The sequence below is a fragment of the Plasmodium malariae genome (genome assembly GCF_900090045.1).
Source record: "Plasmodium malariae genome assembly, chromosome: 3".
Classification (NCBI taxonomy): Eukaryota; Apicomplexa; class Aconoidasida; order Haemosporida; family Plasmodiidae; genus Plasmodium; species Plasmodium malariae.
The window spans coordinates 157,427-181,111 of record NC_041777.1 but is presented as its reverse complement, the minus strand read 5'-3'; the positions used below and the strand labels follow the sequence as shown (position 1 = coordinate 181,111).

At 24.3% G+C, this 23,685-nt stretch overlaps 4 protein-coding genes and 1 non-coding gene across 5 annotated transcripts; 2 read left to right on the top strand and 3 right to left on the bottom strand.

Moving 5' to 3' along the window:
* Positions 1–666: 666 nt before the first annotated feature.
* PmUG01_03013300 (conserved Plasmodium protein, unknown function) lies at positions 667–12,158 on the bottom strand (the record flags this gene model as incomplete). The annotated part of the gene is given in 5 exon segments (XM_029008758.1): positions 667–1,173; positions 1,540–3,303; positions 3,318–5,477; positions 5,492–6,841; positions 7,191–12,158. The coding sequence occupies 5 exon segments, from the start codon at positions 12,156–12,158 to the stop codon at positions 667–669; spliced, it is 10,749 nt and encodes a 3,582-aa protein (XP_028859353.1).
* A 1,682-nt stretch (positions 12,159–13,840) lies between these two features.
* PmUG01_03013200 (conserved Plasmodium protein, unknown function) lies at positions 13,841–14,901 on the top strand (the record flags this gene model as incomplete). Its single annotated transcript, XM_029008757.1, has 5 exons — positions 13,841–14,006; positions 14,161–14,231; positions 14,334–14,399; positions 14,628–14,702; positions 14,833–14,901. The coding sequence occupies 5 exons, from the start codon at positions 13,841–13,843 to the stop codon at positions 14,899–14,901; spliced, it is 447 nt and encodes a 148-aa protein (XP_028859352.1).
* Positions 14,902–15,562: 661 nt separating this feature from the next.
* On the bottom strand, positions 15,563–16,645 carry PmUG01_03013100 (conserved Plasmodium protein, unknown function; the record flags this gene model as incomplete). The annotated part of the gene is made up of 1 exon (XM_029008756.1): positions 15,563–16,645. The coding sequence occupies one exon, from the start codon at positions 16,643–16,645 to the stop codon at positions 15,563–15,565; it is 1,083 nt and encodes a 360-aa protein (XP_028859351.1).
* Positions 16,646–17,703: 1,058 nt separating this feature from the next.
* Positions 17,704–19,461, top strand: PmUG01_03013000 (regulator of chromosome condensation, putative; the record flags this gene model as incomplete). Its single annotated transcript, XM_029008755.1, has 1 exon — positions 17,704–19,461. One exon carries the CDS (start codon positions 17,704–17,706, stop codon positions 19,459–19,461), a length of 1,758 nt encoding a protein of 585 aa, XP_028859350.1.
* Positions 19,462–20,119: 658 nt separating this feature from the next.
* Positions 20,120–20,193, bottom strand: PMUG01_03012900.1. Its single transcript has one exon. It is a non-coding gene (tRNA).
* Between the last annotated feature and the right edge of the window lie 3,492 nt (positions 20,194–23,685).

Sequence of the window (23,685 nt, the reverse complement as noted above, 5' to 3'; positions counted from 1 at the left end):
TCAAAAACAAAATATGGACAAGCAAAAGATAAAATCAAAAAAGTATATTAAGTAAAATTTAATTGGATGAAAAAAAAAAAAAAAAAAAATTGCCTGAAAAATATATAAAGGAGAAATAAACCAAAAAAGCAGAAAACAAGGTTAGGAAAAATGAATGTAATAATATTGATAAAATATATATTTTGTGAAACAATAATGCTGATTTTTTTTTTTTTTTGATTTTAAACTAATTTGAGCCGTGTTAATCCTTATACATACATAACAAACTGTTTATGGGTTTTTGAATTTTTAAATAAAAATAAAACATCAACTAACAAAAAATTGGGTTTAAAATATAAAAGGGATACACCAACAAAAAATATTATTAAAAAAAAAAAAGAAAGAAACATAACGACTAAAAGTGTATATATATATATATATGTATATTAATTGTACATATAATATCACATGTATATATTATGGTAACTACAGCAAACAAATGATAAACTCGATAAAAAAAAAATTAAATACGAAAATATAATCATTGCACACTTTATAACATTTTTTTTTTTTACTTAAAAAACAAACAAAAAAAGCAAACAAGGAACATTTTTTAAATGTTATATATGAATATGAACATATACTTATGTACTCCTGTATATCAGAATATAAATTCATACGCATGTGTCAGTTCCACAACGTTCCCGCATATTTTTTAAAAATTAAATTTTCATCCTCAACATAATACAATTTAATTTTTTTGTACATCATTTTGTCAATAAAGGAGATGAGATTTGCCGAATTGTCTTTTCTGCTTTCTTCAAAAGGTGGTTTCTCATAATTGATGGTACGTACATATTTATGTTCATTTCTATCTCTCCATTCATTTTCGTTTTTTATAATATTTTTTAAAAGATTATCTTCAGTTGTAAATTCACCTTCTGAGCTTGTAGTACTTTCGAATAAATCACAGGTAATATTTTTATTTTTTTTTACTTTTTTTTTAATTTTTAAATGTTCATTAGCTATTAAATTGTTAAAATCATTAATAATCTTATAATTTTTCTTTAACTTATACATTTCACTTCTCTTCGATACGTACATCAATTTGAACGAAATAAAGTTGTCTTGACACATTGCTCTTAGCAGAAAACTCAAATCACAGAAGTTTAAAATTTCGACACTCTTGTACATCTGTAATAAGGGGAGGGGAATAAAATGCGAAATTAAAGGTGTTATATATGTATGGCAAATGTGAAATTAAAAATATATGTATACAAAATTGTAACGAATATTCAAATTCTTCGTTCTTATCAAGAAATCAGCAAAAAAATAAACGATTCAAAGAATATGATGTTGACTTAAATTGATAGAATATAATACACGAATATATTATGAAAATGTAGATAACACATTTAATAGGATCACATCTTAAAAAATAAGTGACTCGATATATGTATGTACATAATTTGTTTTCTTGTATGTACATATATATATGTATATATATACAAACATAAAAAAGTTTATGTGAGATACAATTTTTTTATTATTGCTTCTTACGTCAAATATGGAAGAATAGGGGTTGTTCTTCAGGTAAAAAAAAACTTTTAAAACATAAAAAAACACAAACTTTATATTTGTGTTTCCATTTGCATAAATAAAGCTATTTGCGTTTATATAATTATCATTGAAATAATATATGGTAAGTTTTTTCTTAAATGTTGGTTCATTTTTCTTTTTATACAAATAAAGAATACTCTCAAAATATTTGCACGCTCTGTTAATTATTCTTCTAATATATTTAATAACTACTGCATATCTTTTATTTTCGATAAGATGTAATAGTTTGTTCCCTATTTTTGTGTGAAATATGGTATTATTTTTCTCAAATTGACTCTGAATTTCCCCTTTTTTGAGTTTTTGAATTTTGTGAAAATTATCCAATAAATACATAAAAAAGAAATCATGAATTATAATAGAACACTGAAGATTAAACAATAGAATTAATCTAGGAACAAAATTTGGTTTTTTAAGGGTATTATTATTTATGAAATTTATAAATATGCAATCAACGTAATTTAACTTTTCCCTATTATAGATAAGTTTTTCTTCTATATTTTTTTTATAAACATACCTTTCTGATGAATATTTTTCATTAGCATTGTCACTTACACCAATTTTTTTGATATCTAAATAATTTGTTATTTCACTTTTCTCCATAAACTTTTTAAATATTTTTGTCTCACTATCTGTATATTTTTTGAATTGAAATTTGAAATTCTTTAAATGACAATTTATCATATTTAAAAATGGATGTTTATAATTATGCTCGTAAAACATGTTTTTTCTTTTATATGCGTTAATTTCATAATGATATTGTGCTAAAAATATTTTGTGTGTGTTCATGAAAGGAAAAATTTTAATAAGATTTAATTTATTTAACAGAAAAATAATAAAATCATATTCTTTTTTGACATTAGAATATTCACTGTAATTTGTATTTTTCATAAATTCTAGCAAGTACATTTTTTTTAAGCTATCAATAAAACGTCCATTTTCTTTTTTTTTTTTTATTGATAAAAAAACGAAAAGCATTTTATTTATAATTTTGTTAAACACAGTATAGTTTTTTTCTGTTTGTACTATATCATAATTGGCACTATTTAAAATGGGTGGCGTTTCTTGTTTATTATGATTATTTGTGTTCTTACTGTTATGGAGAGTTACTACGCTGGTGGTGTCTTTCATCCATTCATTTGATTCAAAATTTTCTTCCGTGTAATAAACTTGTTTCTCCACCTCTTCCTGCTCCTCCTCTCTGTTTACGTTGTTATATTCATGTGTCATATTAAAATCTCTCTCACTTGAACGATTTGCATTGCATTCTTCCATTTTATCGTTTTTACATTTGTATAATTCCCTTATTTTCTCAGATACTGTTATTATTTTTTTTTGTTTCTTTTTAAACACATTATCTTTATAATTTCCGCATTCACCGTAGATATTCAAAATATCATTGATGTAGAAAACGTCATATAATATTCGGGTAACAAAAAAAAAAGATTCTTTATACGTGTTATTCTTCGTTCTGTTTCCTTTAATATTCACTTTTTTTACGAAATTTTTAAGATGTGCATTACTTTTGCTTCTTTCCTTTTTTTTAATTTCGCATGGTATCTTTTTAGGTGTCTCCCCTTTTTTTCCAATTTCCATATTATTATTACTGTCATCAGTATGCATGCAGTCATTTTTCTGAGAATTTTCTGTTTTTCTATCATTAAATGGAGGTTCATGCCAAACTGTTTTGCCTCTTGTCTGTTCATAATTTTTTTTTTTTTTTTTTTTTTTTTCTTCCTTTTGGACTTGTCTTTTTCTAGCCAAAAAACACTGTTCTTCAAATTGGAAACTTGAACATCTAACAAGGAGTCCACATTTTTATGAACATTTGACATGAAGGCAATATTGTACAAATGCATATTTTGTGGATATAAATCATAATCAATAAATGTTTTTTTGTTAATATTATAGATTAATAACTTGTTTTTCTTATAAATTATAGAGTTGGAAAAATTATTTTCCTGCATATATGCATTAAAAAGGTTGGTAAAATTAACGTTATTCGTGTCACTTATATTTAGAAGAAAAGAATTTTTAAAAGGTTTATATGGCACTTGTCCCATAATAATATCATTCTCATATATATATAAACAATATCTTTTAAAATAACTGAAGAGAGAATTATTAATATAATTCGGGTCATAATATAAATGATGAAAGAAATGGTTAGAATTCGAAAATTTGACTTCTTTAGTATTTGAAAATATTTGTGAAAGTTTTTTTTCTAATTTTTTTTTTTCAAAACTATTTAAAAAATAATAATTTGGAAAATATTCACTAACGTGCTTGGTTAAACAGTTTATATGTTTACTTATTCCCCCTAAAATCTTTTTATTGCCATCATTCGAATTTTCTAACAATTTTATTATTTCATAATCATCTGAAAGATGATCAAATATATCTGATTCATCTGCAGTGGATGATGTATAACTCATGGATTTGTCATCTTCTTTGTATCTATTTTCATATTCCCCATTTTTTAAATTTTTTTCATTTTTTTTTTGTAAATTGTTATGCTTATTGTAGTTAACGAATTTTTTAGCTTCTGAAAGATGGGAGACATCTGAAAAGTTTGACATTTGTGAATCTTTCTCGCAGTTATGCATCATTAACATATCTTTTTCTCGATCACTTGGTTTCTCATCATTATTACATTCATTTTCATCGGTTAATATATAATTGTTGCAAGCATATAAAATAATATTCCCTTTTAAGAAATTATGAACACAATAATATAAATCAAATATGGTTAATCTTTTGTTGAAATAATGTTTCTTGCACTCTTCATTTGGGTTTTCACTAGAATTATCTTCATTGTTCATCACATTATTGGTTGTACAATGTTTCATAAGGGTATAGTTAAAATCATATATGTTATTATTTCTAACTTGTGATACGTCTTCATTTAGTTCTTTATTATAATCAACATTTTTATAACCATTTTGCATAAAAGGAATATCTTTCTTTAAGTAGATGCAATTTTTAGGAGCATTTCTGTAGTAAGTGTTATTACTATTATATGGAATGGCCTGATTATGCTCCTCATCATACACAGCATCAATATGACTTAACAAGCCCTTTAGATGATAATTTGTGTTGTCTTTCTTTTCATTACTTTTTTCAAAATGTTCACCTTCTAATAATTTAACTGAGTGAGACACGCCCATTAAATAAATCATGTCTAAAACATTATCAAAAAAACTCTTTTTTGAAAAGAGGGATAATTTCTTTTTATAAAACATAGATTTATAAACTAAATTAGCATATATATTGTCACATATAAGGTCACTGCTGATATAATTAGATAATATATAAGACGTATCAATAACATAGCTCTTCTTTTTCAAAAATCTTAGAGAATTTTTTATATCTTCAATTTTTTGAAAAAATAAAGGTTTTATAATTTCTTTGTATGCTGTAAATTGATCTCCATAATTTATTATAAACAACTTGAGTAGATTTACAAGAGATATAAATTTAAAGTTGTATATATTTTTTATATATTTGTCATAATAATAGTTTATATTTGTATATGTACAATTGTATATATGGGTGGCAGAATAACTCAAAATACATCTAGCAAAATTTTCATTGGATAAAATAAAAAAGTAGTGAATAATATTTTTCTTAAAATAATAAAATAATTTTTTCTGAATGTATATGCAAACATTAGGCTTAAATTTTCCTATCATTTTCCTGTTCGCTTCATTCCACATATATTTTTTATAAGGAATACCATTAGTTTTATTTTTTAAATAATAAATTAAACGGAATTTGTTCAATTTTGTAGATATAAAATCATTAACACTTTCTGACGTTTTAAAATAAGACGGTAATATTTTATCACAAAATGTTACTTTTTTGCTTTTTTCCTTGTAGCATTTTTTTTTTTTTTTTTTTTCTCTTGACTTTCATATTTTTCTGATTGTATTATGGTACTTTCAAGTAATCCTCTTTTTTTTTGAAGTTTTGTTATTTTTTTTTTAATTAATAAATTGTTTACATCTTTTTCTTTGTATGGGTTTACTACTGAATTTCCTTCGTTCTTATTTATCCCCTTAACCGTTTTCTTTTTTTTCCTTAACAATAATTCCTTTGTCGAAGTGGAAGAATTTTCAGTACTTTTATTTGTCTTATCTAAAAATACTGTCTGGATTTCTATATTTTTTCTTTCTTTTTCTAAATTTTTCTCTGACATAACCAACTGAACGATTGTAGTTACAAAATATATATACACTATTTTTAAGGTGTGTTTTACCTTCACATTTTCCAAGAAATCATTTATATATTTCTTATAATTTTTATTTACGTAAAAATTGTTACTATAAGCACCTTCATCAGCTTTTTCTAAGTTATTTGTTACATTTTTTTTTTTTTTTTTTAAATTAGTAAATTCTTCATTTAACAAGTTTTCCTCTTTAGCTGATAAATCGTAACTTTGCATTTGTATAGCTTGTTCAGGTTTCTCGAGTTTCTGGTCGCTTATACTGTTTGATGAAAAATGTTGACTACTCTCTACCCATGGTTTATTTTGATATGGTATATTATTTTGAAGTATTGCATTATTTTGATGTAGTATATCATTTTGATATGAAGCGTTTTTCACATTTTTTGAGTTCGTTTCATACGCATTTGCCCTTTTTTTACTAAAATTATAATCAGGATATATATTTGCGTTTTTTACAATTCTATTTTTAATTCTTAGGAAATCACTTAGATTTTTATGTATCATGTGCTTGGAATTTGAAAAGAATGAAATAAGATTAGAAAATTTTTTGTTTACGTTATGAAAAGTTGATATATGACTTAATAAATCGTTTTTAAAAGAAAATATATTATTACAAAATGGGCAACTAAAGAGTAAGTCTTCATCAGTGATTGCAACACTACTTTTTTCTTTACTGTATATGTCGTAAAAAACTGTAAAATATTTTTCAATATTTGTTCTTGATATATTATATATATTACGCAATATATCATATTCTTTGCTTGATGCTAACTCTTCCATTAATTTGGACTTTGATATTTCTCTTTTCTTCACTTTTTTGGTTAAACTTAAGAACATCTTTCTCAATTTTCTTGTCAGAAATAACTGGTTTGTATATGAATTATGAAACAGTAGGAACTTCAAATTTTTGTTTTTAATTTTACAGTTTTTAAGTACATCTTGAAGTGTCAATTTCCCTCTTGGGTAATTTTCAAAGTATGCATCCGGCAAAAACTTCTTGAACCTCTCAACGGATATCTGAAGGGGGAAGGATGTAAATGGGCATGCAGGTATATAAAGGGTTGTGTAGAAGGACGTATAAGCGTATGCGCGTGTATTATATGCATATTTGTATTTATATAATTCCGTATATATATATACGTATGTATGGGTACATATTGGTACATATCGAACATATCGCAATATAGCACATACTAATTAATTTTATGCCACAGACTGTATGCACTAAAAATTGTGCATGCGTAACGAGTATTATCAAAAATTGGGTTGAAACAGAAAAAGAAAAATATAAATATAAAAATAATATGTAAATAAATAAATAAATAGACGCATAACTTGTTGTCAAAATGATCGTGCAACTACTTACGTATAAATTATAGTAAAACTCTTCAAAATGATTGTATCGCATAATATTGTAGGTCTTATTTTCTCTTTTACTTTTTTTGGGCGTAAACAAATGAATGTTTACATATTTTTTGATATAAATTCGCAAATTGTTTTTCTTTATATCAACGAACGATATATTTAACTCTGCATTTTTAGAATTACAAGAAACATTTCCCTTCCATTTATGGGGAAAACTTGCATTTTTCTTCATATTATTACTAAATTTAAGATGGACTAAGTTCATATTATACAAAAATTTTAATTTTCTGTATAGAAAGTAAAATATGCTTATTCTATCACTGCTTTTTATTACGTTCATGTCATGCTTACTTAAGACATCATTTTTCTTTTTACTAGAATAAAGATAATTTTTCTTCAGCCGTTCCTCTCCATCATTGTTAGGATTAGAAACAGTATCATCATCATGTGGAACAGCAACATCATCATCATGTTTTCGCAAGCAATCATTCGAATTACAGTTTGAGAAGGTGATAAACTGTAACTGTTCATATGGATTAATTTCATTTAAGTAAATTTGCTCATTTCTACTTGAAAGGAAATTTTGAATAATGTTATTCTTGTTACAATTTAATAACGAGTAGGAGGTTAAAAATTCGAATAGAATTGGAGGTAAATCTTTCAATTTTTTTTTTTTTTTTTCGTTCAATAGGTAATTTTCGATATAATTTAATTTGCATCCAAGATGAATAATTTTTAAATATTCATCCAGATAAAGGTTTTTCAGTATATCTTTAACTGTCAATGTATTACTAGATTTTTTTTTTTTTTTTCTTTTTTTTTGGTTTGATTCTATGTAATCTATTTTCCTTTTTTTAGAAATATTTTCGTATGATTCAAATATGTTACTGCCACTGCTTATTCCTCTGTTGCTGCAACTATCTTTTGTTTTTTCCTCAGGACAAATTTGTTTTTTTATTTTCTTTTTCTTTTTTTTTAATATTCGAATTAAGCATTTATGAAAATATTTGTATCTAGCCATTTTTGAAAAGATATAACCATTGAAATAATTTATACCATAGGAAAATTCTTGTGGTGTTTTGAAACTTCTAAAGACACTTCTCGTTTTCACTCTTTTGCTAACAATTTTACTTTCTTTACATTTAAAAGCTGACTCATTTAGTATATCGATATATAATACATTACATTCATTGCTATTTTTGGCTAAAACATGGTTATCTCTAGAAGTACTTTCAACATTCTTTCCATGATTTTTATTTCTTAAAGGTGATAAAACAATTTGAATTTCATCCTTATCTTCTAAATTAGGTTCTTCACATGTTTTATAGGAACAACTAAAAGTATCTTGTGAAGGTAACTTATTTAACATATTAGTTTTATTTTCATTAATTTTGTGAAGCTGTTCTGATTTCCTTTTTTTATTATATGTTTTACAAACAGGATTGATAAATTTTCTTTTATTACTTAAATTAATTGTGTCCACCGATGTGCCCATTAATGATGTATGGTAAGGTAAATTTGAGAATGCCTCAGAAGATGTGCCATTATAACAACTGGAACTGCGGTTACTACTACTGACACTGCTACCACCAGGGAGATTATATATTCCCCCCGTAGTATCTTTTTTGTTCGTAATAGTATGAACTACATGAGAGTTATCATTACGATTTGAAGGATTCTGCGTACTCGATTGTTCATTTTTTTCTGCAAAAAATATTGTATGACCATGTTCTTCCTTCTTCCCTTCAACATGCAAATTATAGTTTTCAACATTATTTTTGTCAGCTATTTGATTTATTCTGTTGGAGTCATTTTGTGTGTATAATGATGCTTCTGATGAATCAGCCATAGCTTTGTACCTTTTGTCTGATATTTTTACCATATATTTAAGCTTATTGCTAGCTATATTAGTATTGGTTAAATTGTAATATTCCATTTTTCCCTTACTACTTTTATCAGTAGTATTATTGTGTCTATAAAAAAATAGTGCGTATTCCTGCTGAAATTTTGCATATAGTTCATTTGACTGTTTTTCGGATAGAACATAAGAATCGTAAAAATAGTATTTCACAGTTTTGCTGTTAAGGAGTGTATATTTTTTAAAAAACTGATTAATTTTTGTTGAATAGTTAAAGAGTCGTTGAACAGATTTTCTATCAATTGTTCTACCACTGTTTTCTAACATTATGAATAAATCTTGTAAATAACGAAATGTAGTCACTTTTGAACATAAGAGGAAATGACAGAAAATAAACAACCTTTTAATAAATAAATTACTTTTTAATTTTGTCGTATCTTCCATAAAATATTTTATAAAATCAATGTTTTTTTCCGATGAGTCTATATTTTTTATATAAAATTCTTTTTCGTATTGTTCACTTATGGCAACATCCGAAGGTTTATTAAGACTTTTACTATCATGAAGATCAGAAAATTTGTGTGAAGAATGTTTGGTCTGATCTTTTTTTAACAGAAATTTTAAATAATAAAAAAAATGAAAACTGCAAGTGTATAAATCATATTTATCTTCAAATTTTTTAAAATTTTCCACATAATTATCAAAAAAATCTTTAAAATTACTAAAATTATTAACAGAATCTTTGTACTTAGGTATGACATACATTAATACATTTATGTCTATTTTATTTACTGTATTAATGTAGTTTAGTACATTTAATGATTCACTTAGCTTATTAAATTGTATATGACTGAAGTCTTTTTTTTCTGAAATTAGGTCAAACTCTTTCTCTTTTTCGGAGAGTGTTAATTCGTTTACGTTTTTATTTTGCACATTTTTGGATCCCTTATTTTTGACAGTATAAAAATTATCAGATGTTTTATCACTTTTTGAAATAGAAGCATTTTTTCTTATGGTTCCTTCTGTCTCCTTTTCATCCTCTTCTCCATTTATTTCACTATTATTATGATCGGTATTATTTTCCTGCTTCTCCATTTTAAGGAGAGAGATATTATGCGGATTCTTTTGTAGGTAATGATAAATGTTATTATCAATAAATCTGTACATAAAACTTTTATTTTTTCTTTCTGGTATTTTTACAATATCTTTATTTCGTATAAGTTTACAAAGGAATGTATTAATTTTTTTAACTGAAAGGAGTAGAATTTGTGAGATCTCTTTTGTTGTCATTCCATTTACCCCTTTACTTAGAATCAAATATTTTATTTTGTTATATAGTGACAAATTGTTTAAACAAATATTTTTATTTTTAATAAAATAGTTATTATAACTCTTTCCATCCGAATTAGTGTTTGTCGACGAAGTGGAAGAAGAAGAAGCACAGGATGAAGTTGATGAAGCATGAGACAACAAATATTTTTTATTTACCTCTTCTATATTTTCATTCTGTTCACTTTCTGCAGAAGTTTGTTTGACTGATTCTTCTATTTCTTCATTTCCATGAAAAAAAGAGAATTCAGATAAACTAGATTCTTGGTTTTCATTTGGCGAACTGGAATAATAATCGGTATCATTAGTCTTATTATCAGTACTGAAACCCACATAATTTTCAAATTCGTTTATTAATAAATTACAATTTTTTTCATTTATATATATGTTATCTTCTTCTCTCTTTATATTATTTATTATTTGTGTCTCCTTAGATTCACCTCCATTTTTTCGCACATCCTGGTTATGATATTCTATTTTGACTATATCTTGAATGTCAGATGGTATGTTAGATGGTAAGTCTGATGGTAACTGTGATGACGAGTTCAGATGGATTATATTTTTCCCCTGCTGTATCGATTGACCAAAGGTGCTGCTTCTTTTTAGGTACATTCCTAACTCATTCCATGCGCTCGTTGTGGTAATAGCACCTTTGACAAACTCGTTTTTAAATTCTACCCTTTTCACATAATCCTCACACATTAGATAGCAAGATTTGTTTATAAATTTGATGAGGTAATCATAGTTGTAGTAAAACAAAAGTAGGAAATTTATTATATTATCATAGTTGATTTTATCTTTATTTTCATAATTTAAATAACAGTTTTCATAATTCGAATGAACTTTAATTTTACACATGATTATCTTCTTCTTATTAATTAAACTGGATAAGATAGAATTAAAAAGTCTCAAAGCTTTTCTTACTTGTATAAAATAATAAGGATTATAAACAATTAATAATTTAAAAAAAATAAAAGACAAAACTTTTTGAGGTATTATAATAAATTTGTTTAAAAGGTATACAATTATTTTATTAATTGATAATACATTCTGTGAATATAGGATATTTTTAATAAATATAGGCAATAAGTTATATATAAAATATATATTAAAATATAAAATATATGTGGGGTTTAATTTGATTGTGTTGCTATTGCTACTATTCCTGTTATTACTGTTATCAAAACTTTTTTCTAAATTACTTATATTAATACTTATTTTTTTAATTAACAAAAACTGAAATAACGCCTTTAAATGATAGTGTACTATCTTTACATCTAGGTTTAGAGACCTAGACAAAGAACTCTGAATAAACCCATTATATTTACCAGAAATTATGTATAATAAAATAAATATTTTTTCTTTGCATTCTTTTATTCTTTGATAATAAAATAGATTGTGTTTATTATATATATATATATTATTTATACAAACATTATAATGGTTAGCCGAATTGATAATTAAATTTTGATTTCCCTTATCTATTTTGATATCTACATCATTGTTATATTCATCTAATTCAGCTTTTTTCTTTTCCTGTTTTATGATACATATATCTCTACAGTGGTATATATTTTCTAAGACTTCTTTTTTCATATATATGTCCATGTACATATTTTTATTTCTCTCCAAATTTTCGAATAAATCTTGTAATGTTATAATATAGTTAATTTCATTGTTATCGTTATCATCTTTTTTTTTACTATAGGTATTTGTTGAATCTTTTTTGTTAAAACTTGTGCAGAGCTCATCAAAGATGAATTTCAGGAGCATTTTATTCATCTTCAGGATTCATCTTAAAAAAAAAAAAAAAAAAGGGCATTATAAATATGTATATATGCAGTGCACGAATTTATTTTCTCTTTTTTCTTATTTTAATTTTGATGCGTATATGGCTCACAATCGACTACAAATTATTACTTATGCACAGATATAGCCATATATAAACGTATATTCCCTTTGGCAAATGTTAACAATTTGGAACTTTAAAAAAAAAAAAAAAAAGGCAAGAACAGCATTACTAGGTAAATTCCATTAGCACATGAAAATATGTGTACTCTCGCTGTATTCTATATGCCATTATTTTTAAATTAACTGTTAAAAGAATAACAAAATAAAAAAGTTAAACAAATTTTGTTCAAATAAAGACTATTTGTTGTTACATAATGGTATGGACTAACTGAGGGAATAATATAATAAAAAAAAAATATATAGAAAAAAAAATTAACGAATGAGGATTTTTGGCATCAGAAAATAAGTACACATCAAAATATTAAGTATGTTACGTAAATTAACCTAATTATAAAAAAATTTATATACAAAAAATTGCTTGAAAGTTATATAAAAGCGCAGATCATTATATACATACAATATAATTATCATTTAAGTATATACAAATATAAATTAAGCAAACAATTCAAATTGATAGAAGAAGCTGTTGTTTCGATTTTTGACTGATGATTCGAAAAAAATAAAAAATAAAAAATTTGTTAAATAAGTAAAATGAAAACATATCATTAATTGGAATTTTCAATCATTTTAATTTATCTGATATATTTTATTTTATTCTCTTTTTAATTTAGTTTTTTAAATTTTGAGAAAATACCTAAGAGCATATATATAAAATACAATTTTTTTTTGTAATGTTCTGCATATTGCATGTTTTATGCATGTATGATTATGTCGTTATTTGAATGTACACTTTTATTAGGCGGAATATTTTTTTTTTTTTTTTTAGAGAATGCAGTGACTAAATTTTTTCGCCAATTATTTTTTCCTTTTTTATTGTCAATATTTAATTAGTTCACAACCTTATATATATATATATATACGTTTTTATTTTATAACAGTAAATATATATGTTTTTTAAAAATTAATTTTGTTCCCGTATTATGAGTTTTTTTCTTTTTATAAGAGCCAAATTTAATTAAAGTATGACATAACTGTGCACAACTTTTTAATATAACAATGATGATCTTATGTCCTTTTAGCTTTCTTGTGTTTTATCGCAGCTAATTTTGTTTGAACACATTATATAGTTTTGAGTAGAGTAACTTATAATTTTTCGCTATAAAGACAAAACAAACATAGCATTTTAATGTTTTGTATGGATATTTGAAACTTTATCCCTTTTGAAGTTAGCGCAAGTTGAATGCTTCAAAAAAGGGATGAAGTAAAACAAATAAACTTTTTACATAAGCATAAAATAGAAGCCATAACATGATCTACTGTGCAACTTAGATTATAATGTCATATATGTTGAAGCAAATTAGTACTACACATAATGGTAAAGATTATATATTCAATTTAATAAAATTTTTATTTTTTTTTTGTGCTATATATTTTAAAAGAGAAAAAGGGAAACTTTTCTATTCATGAAGACACAGCTTTAACCGGAATAAAAGAATTATAAAATAACGATAAATAGTATTTTTTTTTTTTTTTCTCCTTTTTTGTAGTGAAATATGGAATTAAAACTTATTAAACTTTTGTTTTGTATATCATTTGTTTATAATATAAAGGCTTATGTTTTAAAGAACCATTTCATGTTTTTATCAAGAGCTAAATGGGCACATAACAAAAAGGGGATTAAGTTAAACCTTAAAATTAACGATGTCATTAATTTTAAAAGTATATGAAAATTAAGAACAACAGTGAAAATACGACGAATGTATGCGTATATATATGTTCGAGATTTTATTTATGCGCATTTCACTTATGTATTATTGTTCTCTGTATACGTATATATAAATCGAGTTTAACGTTTTTATTATACAACACACAGATAATAAGGAGCTAAAACAGGAAATAATTAAGCATTCGAAGCGTTTGTCTTTAGATTTAAATGATGAACAAGTGAAAAATAAATTGATTATGAAAAAAACGATGACATAAGAAAAAATGAGAAAAGAAAAAAATTCTTGCTTATTACTTATTATTTATTTTTTATTTTTTCAGATAAAAAACATAGGAAACAATTTATATGAGTTTTTTTCTTATTTGAAGTTAAGAGACATAAAAATTGTAAACAACAAAAAAAAAAAAGATATGGATAATAATGACAAAACAAATATATTAATATATATATAATACGCAAATTCATTGAAATGTGCACTTCTGTGTTGATATGAACGTACACATATAGGTCTATGTACGTATATATCTATGTGCCATTGTGTATAAGCATATATGTACGCGCAAATAAAGCAAAATAACACCTTCTTAAAATTACATTCTTTTGCCGCTTCAAAGGGTTTACGAAGGAGAAGAAGTAAAAGAAATGCAAAACCTTTACCATTACGTGAAACGGACAAAACATATGAAGAAGTACACATGAACTTACTATTATTTATTTAATAAACTTATAATAAAATAAATTACAAATGTACGTATGGTTTCGCTTTTGGTTGTAGCAAACGAATATTTTTTTACACTTTCCGTTTTTTCCTTTTTTTAGTTTAACACGAGAAATGTAAGAAAGGACGGCGATTATTTTGTTGTTGATTCCAACAGTTTTTTTCAATGAACATTATTATATTTTAGAAAATATATATAGGTAAATTTTCTGATGTAAAATTGTAAACATAGAAGAATACTTTTTTATATTTATGTAATCCAAGGGGATACTGTGAAAAATTTTATGGTTCGTTATTCTGTGGTATATGCAAAATTATTAGAGGATATATCTTTTCAATACTATTTAACCCAGTTAATACGCAATAATTTTATATCTTTCACTGATTTGTTAAATGTATATTTTTTTTTTTTTTTTTTCATAAAAGTATATGACGCCATTTGATATACCATTTCATTAGCCCTTTTCGGAGCACAATTATAGAATATGCTACATATATATATATGCATACGTGTTACAATTTATAAATGAACTATTAAATTAAGATACATGAACATTTTACGTTTACTCCTATATTTGTAGTAACAATTTATTTATTTTCCTTTAATACTTCGATATCGAATATTTTTTATCCAAATTTTTCCTTCCATTTTTTTGATGACCGTATTTTTGTCCTTACTAATCCCATCTTGTACTTTAACTGTTTAGACTAAAATCTATAAAGATAAATTTACGAACACTATATGAACAACAGTTTGTCTATCTGTTTTAGTTTCTTGAGTATCTATTATTTTTTTTTATGTATCTGCGTCTATTCGCATAATTATGTGTGTCATCTTTCCTTTCTTCGTCTTTTTCTTTCCCTATCTATTTCCACACTTCTTTCTCTTTTTTCATCTCTATCACTTTCACCATAACTGTTAATTTTTTTCTCGCTTTTTCTTTTTTCTCTTGTATTACTATCACTACATATTTTGCGCTCGTGTTTATTTCCTTTTCCCTTTTTTTTACCCTTGAGTATATCACTCTTCCCTTCTTTATATCTTTTTTGATCTCTTTCCTTATCTCTATTTCGATCCCTTTCCTTATCTATTCTCTCAGTTATGCCTTTTTTCCGGCCTTTCTCGTCTTCTTTTTCAAGTTTTTTTTTTTTTACTCTTTTTATATCTTCCCTCTCTTCCGTGTGAGAGTCTGTATCTGACTCTATATACGTTTCCCCTTTACGTTTTTCGTGTCTTCTTTTTTCTTTCCTCTTTTGCTTTTTTTCCTTATCTGCGTTTTTCCTATCTTTTTCTCGTTCTCTTCTTCTTTCTTTTTCTCGATCTCTTCTTCTTTCTTTTTCTCGTTCTCTTCTTCCTTCTTTTTCTCGTTCTCTTCTTCTTTCTCTTTCTTGTTCCCTTTTCTTTCTCCTTTTTTTCTCCTCCTTATGCTTTTCTTTCCTTCTTTTATCTCTTTTTCTTCTCAACGCATCCTGTTCATCTGTCGATGGACTGCTTAATGTTTCTCTTTGTTTATTTATATTGTTAATTTCACGAATACCCTTGGACCTTTGCATTTCTAATAGTCTCTTTTGATCATCTATCATTTTCTTTTTTTGAATTTCAATTCTTTTAATAATAGTTAATGGGTCTTCTCTTAGTTTGTTTAAATGGTCTATATTATTTTTGTTGTTAATAGACTCTTTTTTTACTTGTTCCTCTTCTTCAATTAGCTTTTGCATATTAATTTTTTTTCCTAGTAAGAATTCTTCTTGTTCTTTTACATCTTTTTCTTCTTTTGTTTCATACATCCATAGTATATCTTCATCAAGTATATCATCATTTTTAGCTACTTTTTTTTCTTTTTTCTGTTTTTTTTCTTCGTATAACTGACAAATTTTTCCATACTCCTCCATGTCATTGTAAAGACCCTCCATTTTGTTCTTGTGAAAAAAGTATTAATTGAAACTTTGTTACTAAGGAAAAAATAAGTAATTTATCAAATATATTTTTGTTTTATATTATTACTACTTGCGTATTTTTATGCAATACTTTTTTTATTTTTTACCCATTATGAAGTCAATTATATTCTCAGTTCACATTTGATTAAGTTGAAAATCATTTGTGCAACTGTTTTTTTTTTTTTTTTTCTTTTTTTACCTTTACAACATTTTCTTTTATTTTTAATAGGTCTGTGACTATTTTTTTTTAAGTACTATTATATACGAAAAAGTAAGAAAATATAAAGAAAAAAAAAAAAAAAAAGGTTGAAACTTAAAGGATAAAAAATATAAGTAATTTAAAATAAATATAAAATTTATGAAATGTGACAAGTGTAACATTATTATCTCTTCATAAAAACGCCAATTGTAGGTATTGGAAGATATGAAACTAGGTTACATTATAAATTAACCAACACTTATATTTTATTTATTGTTTTATTTTTTTTGAAGAGGCCACGCAAATAACTACTAGCTTTTTTTTTTTTTTAATGTTTTACTTTTTGATTTACACATAACTACTAAAATGTAAGAAAAATTGAAAATTGGGAATATAAAAATATGGTAGAAGTTTGTATATATTATTTCAAAAGAGTTTTAACGATATGTCGAATTTAAAAAATATTATTCCTTAAAATAATTCGTACTGTTATTATAAACATTTTTTGGAAACAAAAAAAAAAAAATAAAGCATAAAAAAACGAAAGGAGCATTCTTCTGTTTTTGGCATTTTTATATGATGTGGATATTCATTTCGTATATACAATATTTTAGCACAATTTTAATTTTAATTACTTCAAAATATTACAGCATATTATGCGTTTTTTTTTTTTTTTTATTTCAAAAATTTGGTATTTTTATAAAAAATAAGGTGGAATAACAATAAGATTTAGGAGAATAATATAGGCACGTTTGTGAAAAATTACTTTTTGAGAAAAAAAAATAATACAAAATACTGCAGCACATGACATACTGTAGACGAACACACCGCAATAATGATTCCCCGATTTTCTAGATTTCTTGCGGTTGTGTTAAATAGCTATTATGTAATTAAAAGGAAAGATAATATATTTTTTTGTGATAATAATCATATAGAGGAAAAAGTCTTTTTATTTGGAGATAGACGTTCTTTATTTAAAGACATAAAACAAAATGGAGAGGCAACTTTTTTTGAAAAAAATAAAATAAAAGTAAAAAAAATAACATTCGGTAATTGTATAGGTGGTTGTATAACTGAGAATGACGACATTTACATATGGGGATCGTACGAAGACGAAGAAAAGGGTGATGTAATTTATATAAATCCTATAAAAATAAATATTAATGAAGAAATTAGAGATATACAGTTTTCATACAGTGATATATATCTTTTAAATAAAAAGGGAGAACTAAAAATTATAAGAGATTATAGAGAATGTTTAAGGAGGAAAGAGTTTATATTTGAAGATTTTTATAAATGTAAAAATAGTATTTTTTTTAAAAACGAAAAAATAATAAAGTTAAGTGTTAATAAGTTTCATCTAGCATTTGTTACAAATAAGGGAAATGTTTATTGTTCAGGAAATAATTTTTATGGGCAATGTGCTATGGAACCATCTTTTAAAAATAATTTTAATTTAAATTATAACTTTGATTTTGCAAACAATTTGAATAGTTCAATAAGAATGATGGATAGTTCAGTTATACAGGGGTTAAACCAAAACGGGGAAGCTACAGCTGATTATGTGGAAAGTTCCTATTCTCCAAATGGGTACTCTGTGAAAGTTAGAGATGAATCAATTTCCATTTCCCCACATTATGTTAATTCGTATAATAAAATGCATTTTAACAAAAAAATGGACGAGAAAAATAAAAGAATGAACATTTCTCCGTTTAGTAGTAGAAGTATGAAATTAACTAACAAAAATGATCAGAACGAGAATGAACATGTTCCCGCTGTGGCTGATAACCGAAATGAGATAAGGATATATGATGAAGGAGACCATCTTAACCATTTGATTTTGAAGGATACATTTTATATATTCAATAAGAATAATTATGTTCACATAAATAAAGTACCGTTTGAAGAAAGAACAAAAATTGTGGATGTGTCGTGCGGGTTAAATCATACGTTATGTTTAGATGATAAAAACAACGTTTACAGTTTTGGAGATGATAGCAAAATTCAGTTAGGATTAGGAGAAAGTAGAACAAATAAAAACTCATTATCAGGAACAAGATGGAAAGATCAATTAAAGCTTGGTTATTCTACTATAACAAAAAATTTAGCTAATTATTCTTTTTATGATAGACATATACAAAGCAGTCCACAAAAAATATTAAAAAAGATGAATGACCATGAAATGGTTAATGAAATATATAAGATTAATGCTGGATCAAATTTCTCCATGGTACATTCGAATGATCATTTTGGTAAGCAACTATTTTGTTTCGGCGATAATATGTATTTTCAATGTGGTAGGCATATAGGGAAACATCAGCAGACATTATCTACTGTGAAATTGCCTAATAACAAAATAAAAGACTTTTCTTGTGGTGATAAACATTGTTTATTAAATTTAAATGATAAACTTTATGGTTGGGGATACAATAACAAGTATCAAATATCCCCATTTAAAAATAAAGGCATAGTTAATTACCCAGCACATATATTCTCTGAAAAGTATTATTATCCTAATAATTTTCATATAAAATATATGAATGCTAGGTATAACAATTCAGCTATCATTATTACTCATAATAAAGCGAGTTAGATGTACATCGTATGCACGCTTTAATTTAATTTTGTGTGATTTATTTTTAATACGTTTATTGTTGTTCTGGGATATCCTTTTTCTTGTTTTAAAATTTTAACACTAATTAATTTTATTTTATTTTGATGCGCAACATTTTCTAAATAAATATATATATATATATATATATATATGTGTATGTATGTATATATTTTTTTTTTGCTTATAATATAAACATAAAAATTTTAACCATTTTTAAGAATGAAAAAATTTCTACTATTATATAATTTAATTTTTTTTGTACGTGAAAAAGGTAGTAGTAATAAATTTTACATTTCTAGTGGACATTATGTTTTTATATATATAAAAATATGAATATATTTAGGCCCATCGGTGTATGCAGAACATATAAGTGTATACTAAGTGCGAACATATGTATTATATATATATATAGGAAATGTATATATATTCTTTAACTTTTTGGTTTGAAATTGTTTATGCATATATCATTATAACTTTTGTTGAAGGCATGCATAAAAAATTGCAGAAAATTATAAGAAAAATTAATAAAATTTTTCTTTTTTTTTTGTGTAAAGTTTGTTTAAATTTGTAAATACTATATTATTATTCTTAATATTTTATTGAAAATATCTATAGTTTATATTGAAAAAAAAAAAGTCGGTACCGGCTGGGATCGAACCAACGACCTTGCGGTTAACAGCCGCACGCTCTAACCAACTGAGCTACGGAACCTTAAATATTATAGTGAACTGAAAAAGTTAAATTTTTATTAAGTGAAATTAAAATTATATAAAATAAAATATATTTTATGTATATTTTTTTCATATTTTATCATTTTTTTATCTTTTTTTTTTTTCTTAAAAAATACTTAACAAATACATATAACAACTAGAGTTTAAAAGAAAAATTGCAATATTTATATAACTTTTATTTTTATAATAAAAAAAAAAATCATTTCCTCAGATCACCCTATTTTATGAGAAAAAAAATATTCATGTATTTTAGCTGTAGTAAGTACTTTTAATCATATGTGTAATTATTTAAGTAAATATTTAAAACTTCCATTGTATAATCTAACAGTTAAAAATTTATTTTTTACGCGTTAAGTGGCACTATTACAAAAAAAAGCGCTTTCCGTTTTTAAAGAACATTTTAAAATATAGTACTTAAAAACATAAGGCATTTAAAAATAATTACCATTAAATAAAAATTAATTTTTTTATATGTAACTTTTTATTTATAATTTTTATGTCCTTTTAAAAGAATATAATTTCAAGATCAATTTCATTTAAAATTGTAATATCTTGATAAAGAAAAAACAATTTTTCATTTTTTGAAGTTTTAACAGGCCATGAGTATATGTATAAATTCTGGTAATTTACATAAAGTAAAAGACAAATATTATGACGATTAAAAGGATAAACAAAAAAAAATGCACAAAGACAAACGTAAATATATATATTATGCGCAATATGTACAAATAAAAATATGCATGAATGTTTTTTTTATGATTTAGATTTTTATGATTCTTACTTAAATAATTTAGTACAATTTTTTTTTTTTAGTAATATCATTTGATATTTTCAATTTATATTATATAAATTTTGCAAAGGATAAATTCTCATCGGATTTTTATAAAGGAAAGATGGTCCTTTTGATCAAAAATTATTAAGATCTTTAAGTTCGTGAGGAAATTATCAGTTACATTTTTAGTAGTAGTTGAATTTTTTTTAATTTCATATTCTACTTTTTTCTGTTAAATCTATAAAGTGACTTCTACATAGTATATACCATGTAATTATAAATTTCTGTTTTTGTAAACTAGAAATATAGTAATATGCTGTATAAACATTACGTTGACACATGAAATTGTTATATGATTTAAGTAAACAATTTATTTGTTCTTCTGTTAAATGCTTAGAAGAAATTGATAGGATATAATAAGATGCAAAAGTTTTAAATCCTTTGGGAGAATTTAAAACGGAATGATCCAGATCATTCGAACATTTTTTTGATATAACGACCCTGTAGTTAATGTTCAAGCTGTCTTGAACAACTATCATTGTTTAGTCGAAATTTTGCAAATACATTGTTTTTTGAAGCTACAGTATTCAATAATAGTGTTAAAAAAGTTGTGTATATATGTACTAATATACATATATTTATGTATAATGATATAAAAAAATATGTAACAGTTCAAAAAATAACATAATTTAACTAAATGAATATTATTTTACTCCGTATTTTTCCATTTAAGATTTTTCTTACGAATGAAATGTTAGAATACTGGAGAAGCAACAGTAAAATGAAAAAAGCCGACATAAATTTTTTTAAATTCAATATTTTGGAATTTTTTCTTTCACCCTCGATTGGATATTGAACAAAGGGAGATAATTTAGGATTCATTTTTGTTTTTTTCGTTTTGAATGTACCGCTCTTGTTTAAATGTGTTGCGTATTTGACGTCATTAACATTTTCTAGGGGCATTTCTTTTTGTAAATAATAATTCTTCTATATAACAAACAATCTCTTACAATAATAAGATTAAATTTTTTAAATACAATTGAACATCGAGTAATAACAAATTAACTATGTAACTCATTTAATTGTTTGGATGTTAAATGAAACGCAATGTGTGCATTACATATACGAATTCATACTTACGTGAACGTATATATATACATTTATATAAATAAAAAGATGACGTGTCAAGTCCCCAATAAGCAATTACTACGTTTGACCTATTGAAAATCCGTCACTTTGGAATATAAATGTTTGCATTTTAAATAAAAAATATATGTAAGATTATACATAAAAACATAATGTAGTAATAAGATCAATTTGGTATATTAAAATATCAATAATATCTTTTTTTTTTTTTATTTGCATTATAATGAAAATGAAATAATTTTAAAAAATGTTCTGTTAAAAAGTGTGAAATTATTTATGCTTAACAATATATATTTTTCGGACAAATAAGAAATGCAAATATAAGTAATTTTCAAATTATTTTATAAATTTTATGTTTTCATTTTTATTCTTTATGTAAAATTTTTATTTTCATTAATTGACCATGAGAAATGAACTGTTCAACTTTACATATATTCATATTATTCTTGTAATTGCCTATATATTTTTTATTTTATAATTATGGGCAGAAAAAAAAAATGTTGAAAAAAAATTCATAGAATACAAATTTTTTCTTTGTAACTTACTTCACTTGTGATGTGCATGTCAAACATTCTGATCAGTTAATGTCCACATATAATACTTGTTCGATGTATCTATAGGAGAGATATATCGCCTTTTAATACTACACAAACTTTTTCTCTTATTTGACACATACTATATAACATTGATATTTTGTTTTATTTTATTTTATTTTATTTTATTATTTTTGCACAATTTATATAATTCTTTTCATTACGTAGAATGAAGTAGCCTTAAATGTGTAGCATTTATAAAAAACAAACATTTAATATTCATTATTTTTCGTGTATAACCATATTAACAAACACAATTTGCACATATTTGAACGAAATTAATATTCGTGCTTTTCTCTTTTATGGAATTAAGTTCTCAATAAATAAACTTTTGTAGGAGTATTTTTTAGTTGTTATATAACTCATGTAGTTTTTATAGAATTTTTTCTTTTTTTCATTTTTTTTTATTTTTGTAATTTATTTTTATGTAAAATTTTCAATTTTCCAATTAATTTTACAATAAAGTAAATATTTTTAAAGAAATATATGTGAAGGAATAATGTTTTATTTTTGTATCTTATTATACGAATGGGTTATAATAAATTTTGGTTTTACTGATTTGTTAGCATGTTTATTAAAAAGTGAACACAATATATAACATATACTGTTGTGGGTATTTTAATAGACTAATTTTAAGAGTTTGCGTACTTGATATTCATTTTATTGTTTTTCAGTATATGGTAATTAATTATTAACTTTTTTTTTTTCGTATTACTTATATGCATTATATAATAATATGAAAATACTTATACTGATGTATAAGGAATAATTCTTTTCCTTTTATAAGAATGTATAATATATAAACTTGCATAATGCAATTCAGTTAGAGCATGGGAATAAAGAGAAAGATAATTTATATCTTTTTTCGATTAGTATATATGAAATTATTTAATCACTCTATGTTAATAAATTCATCGTTTTATTCACTTATTTAATTAGAAAGGTTCAATTTCTTTATATC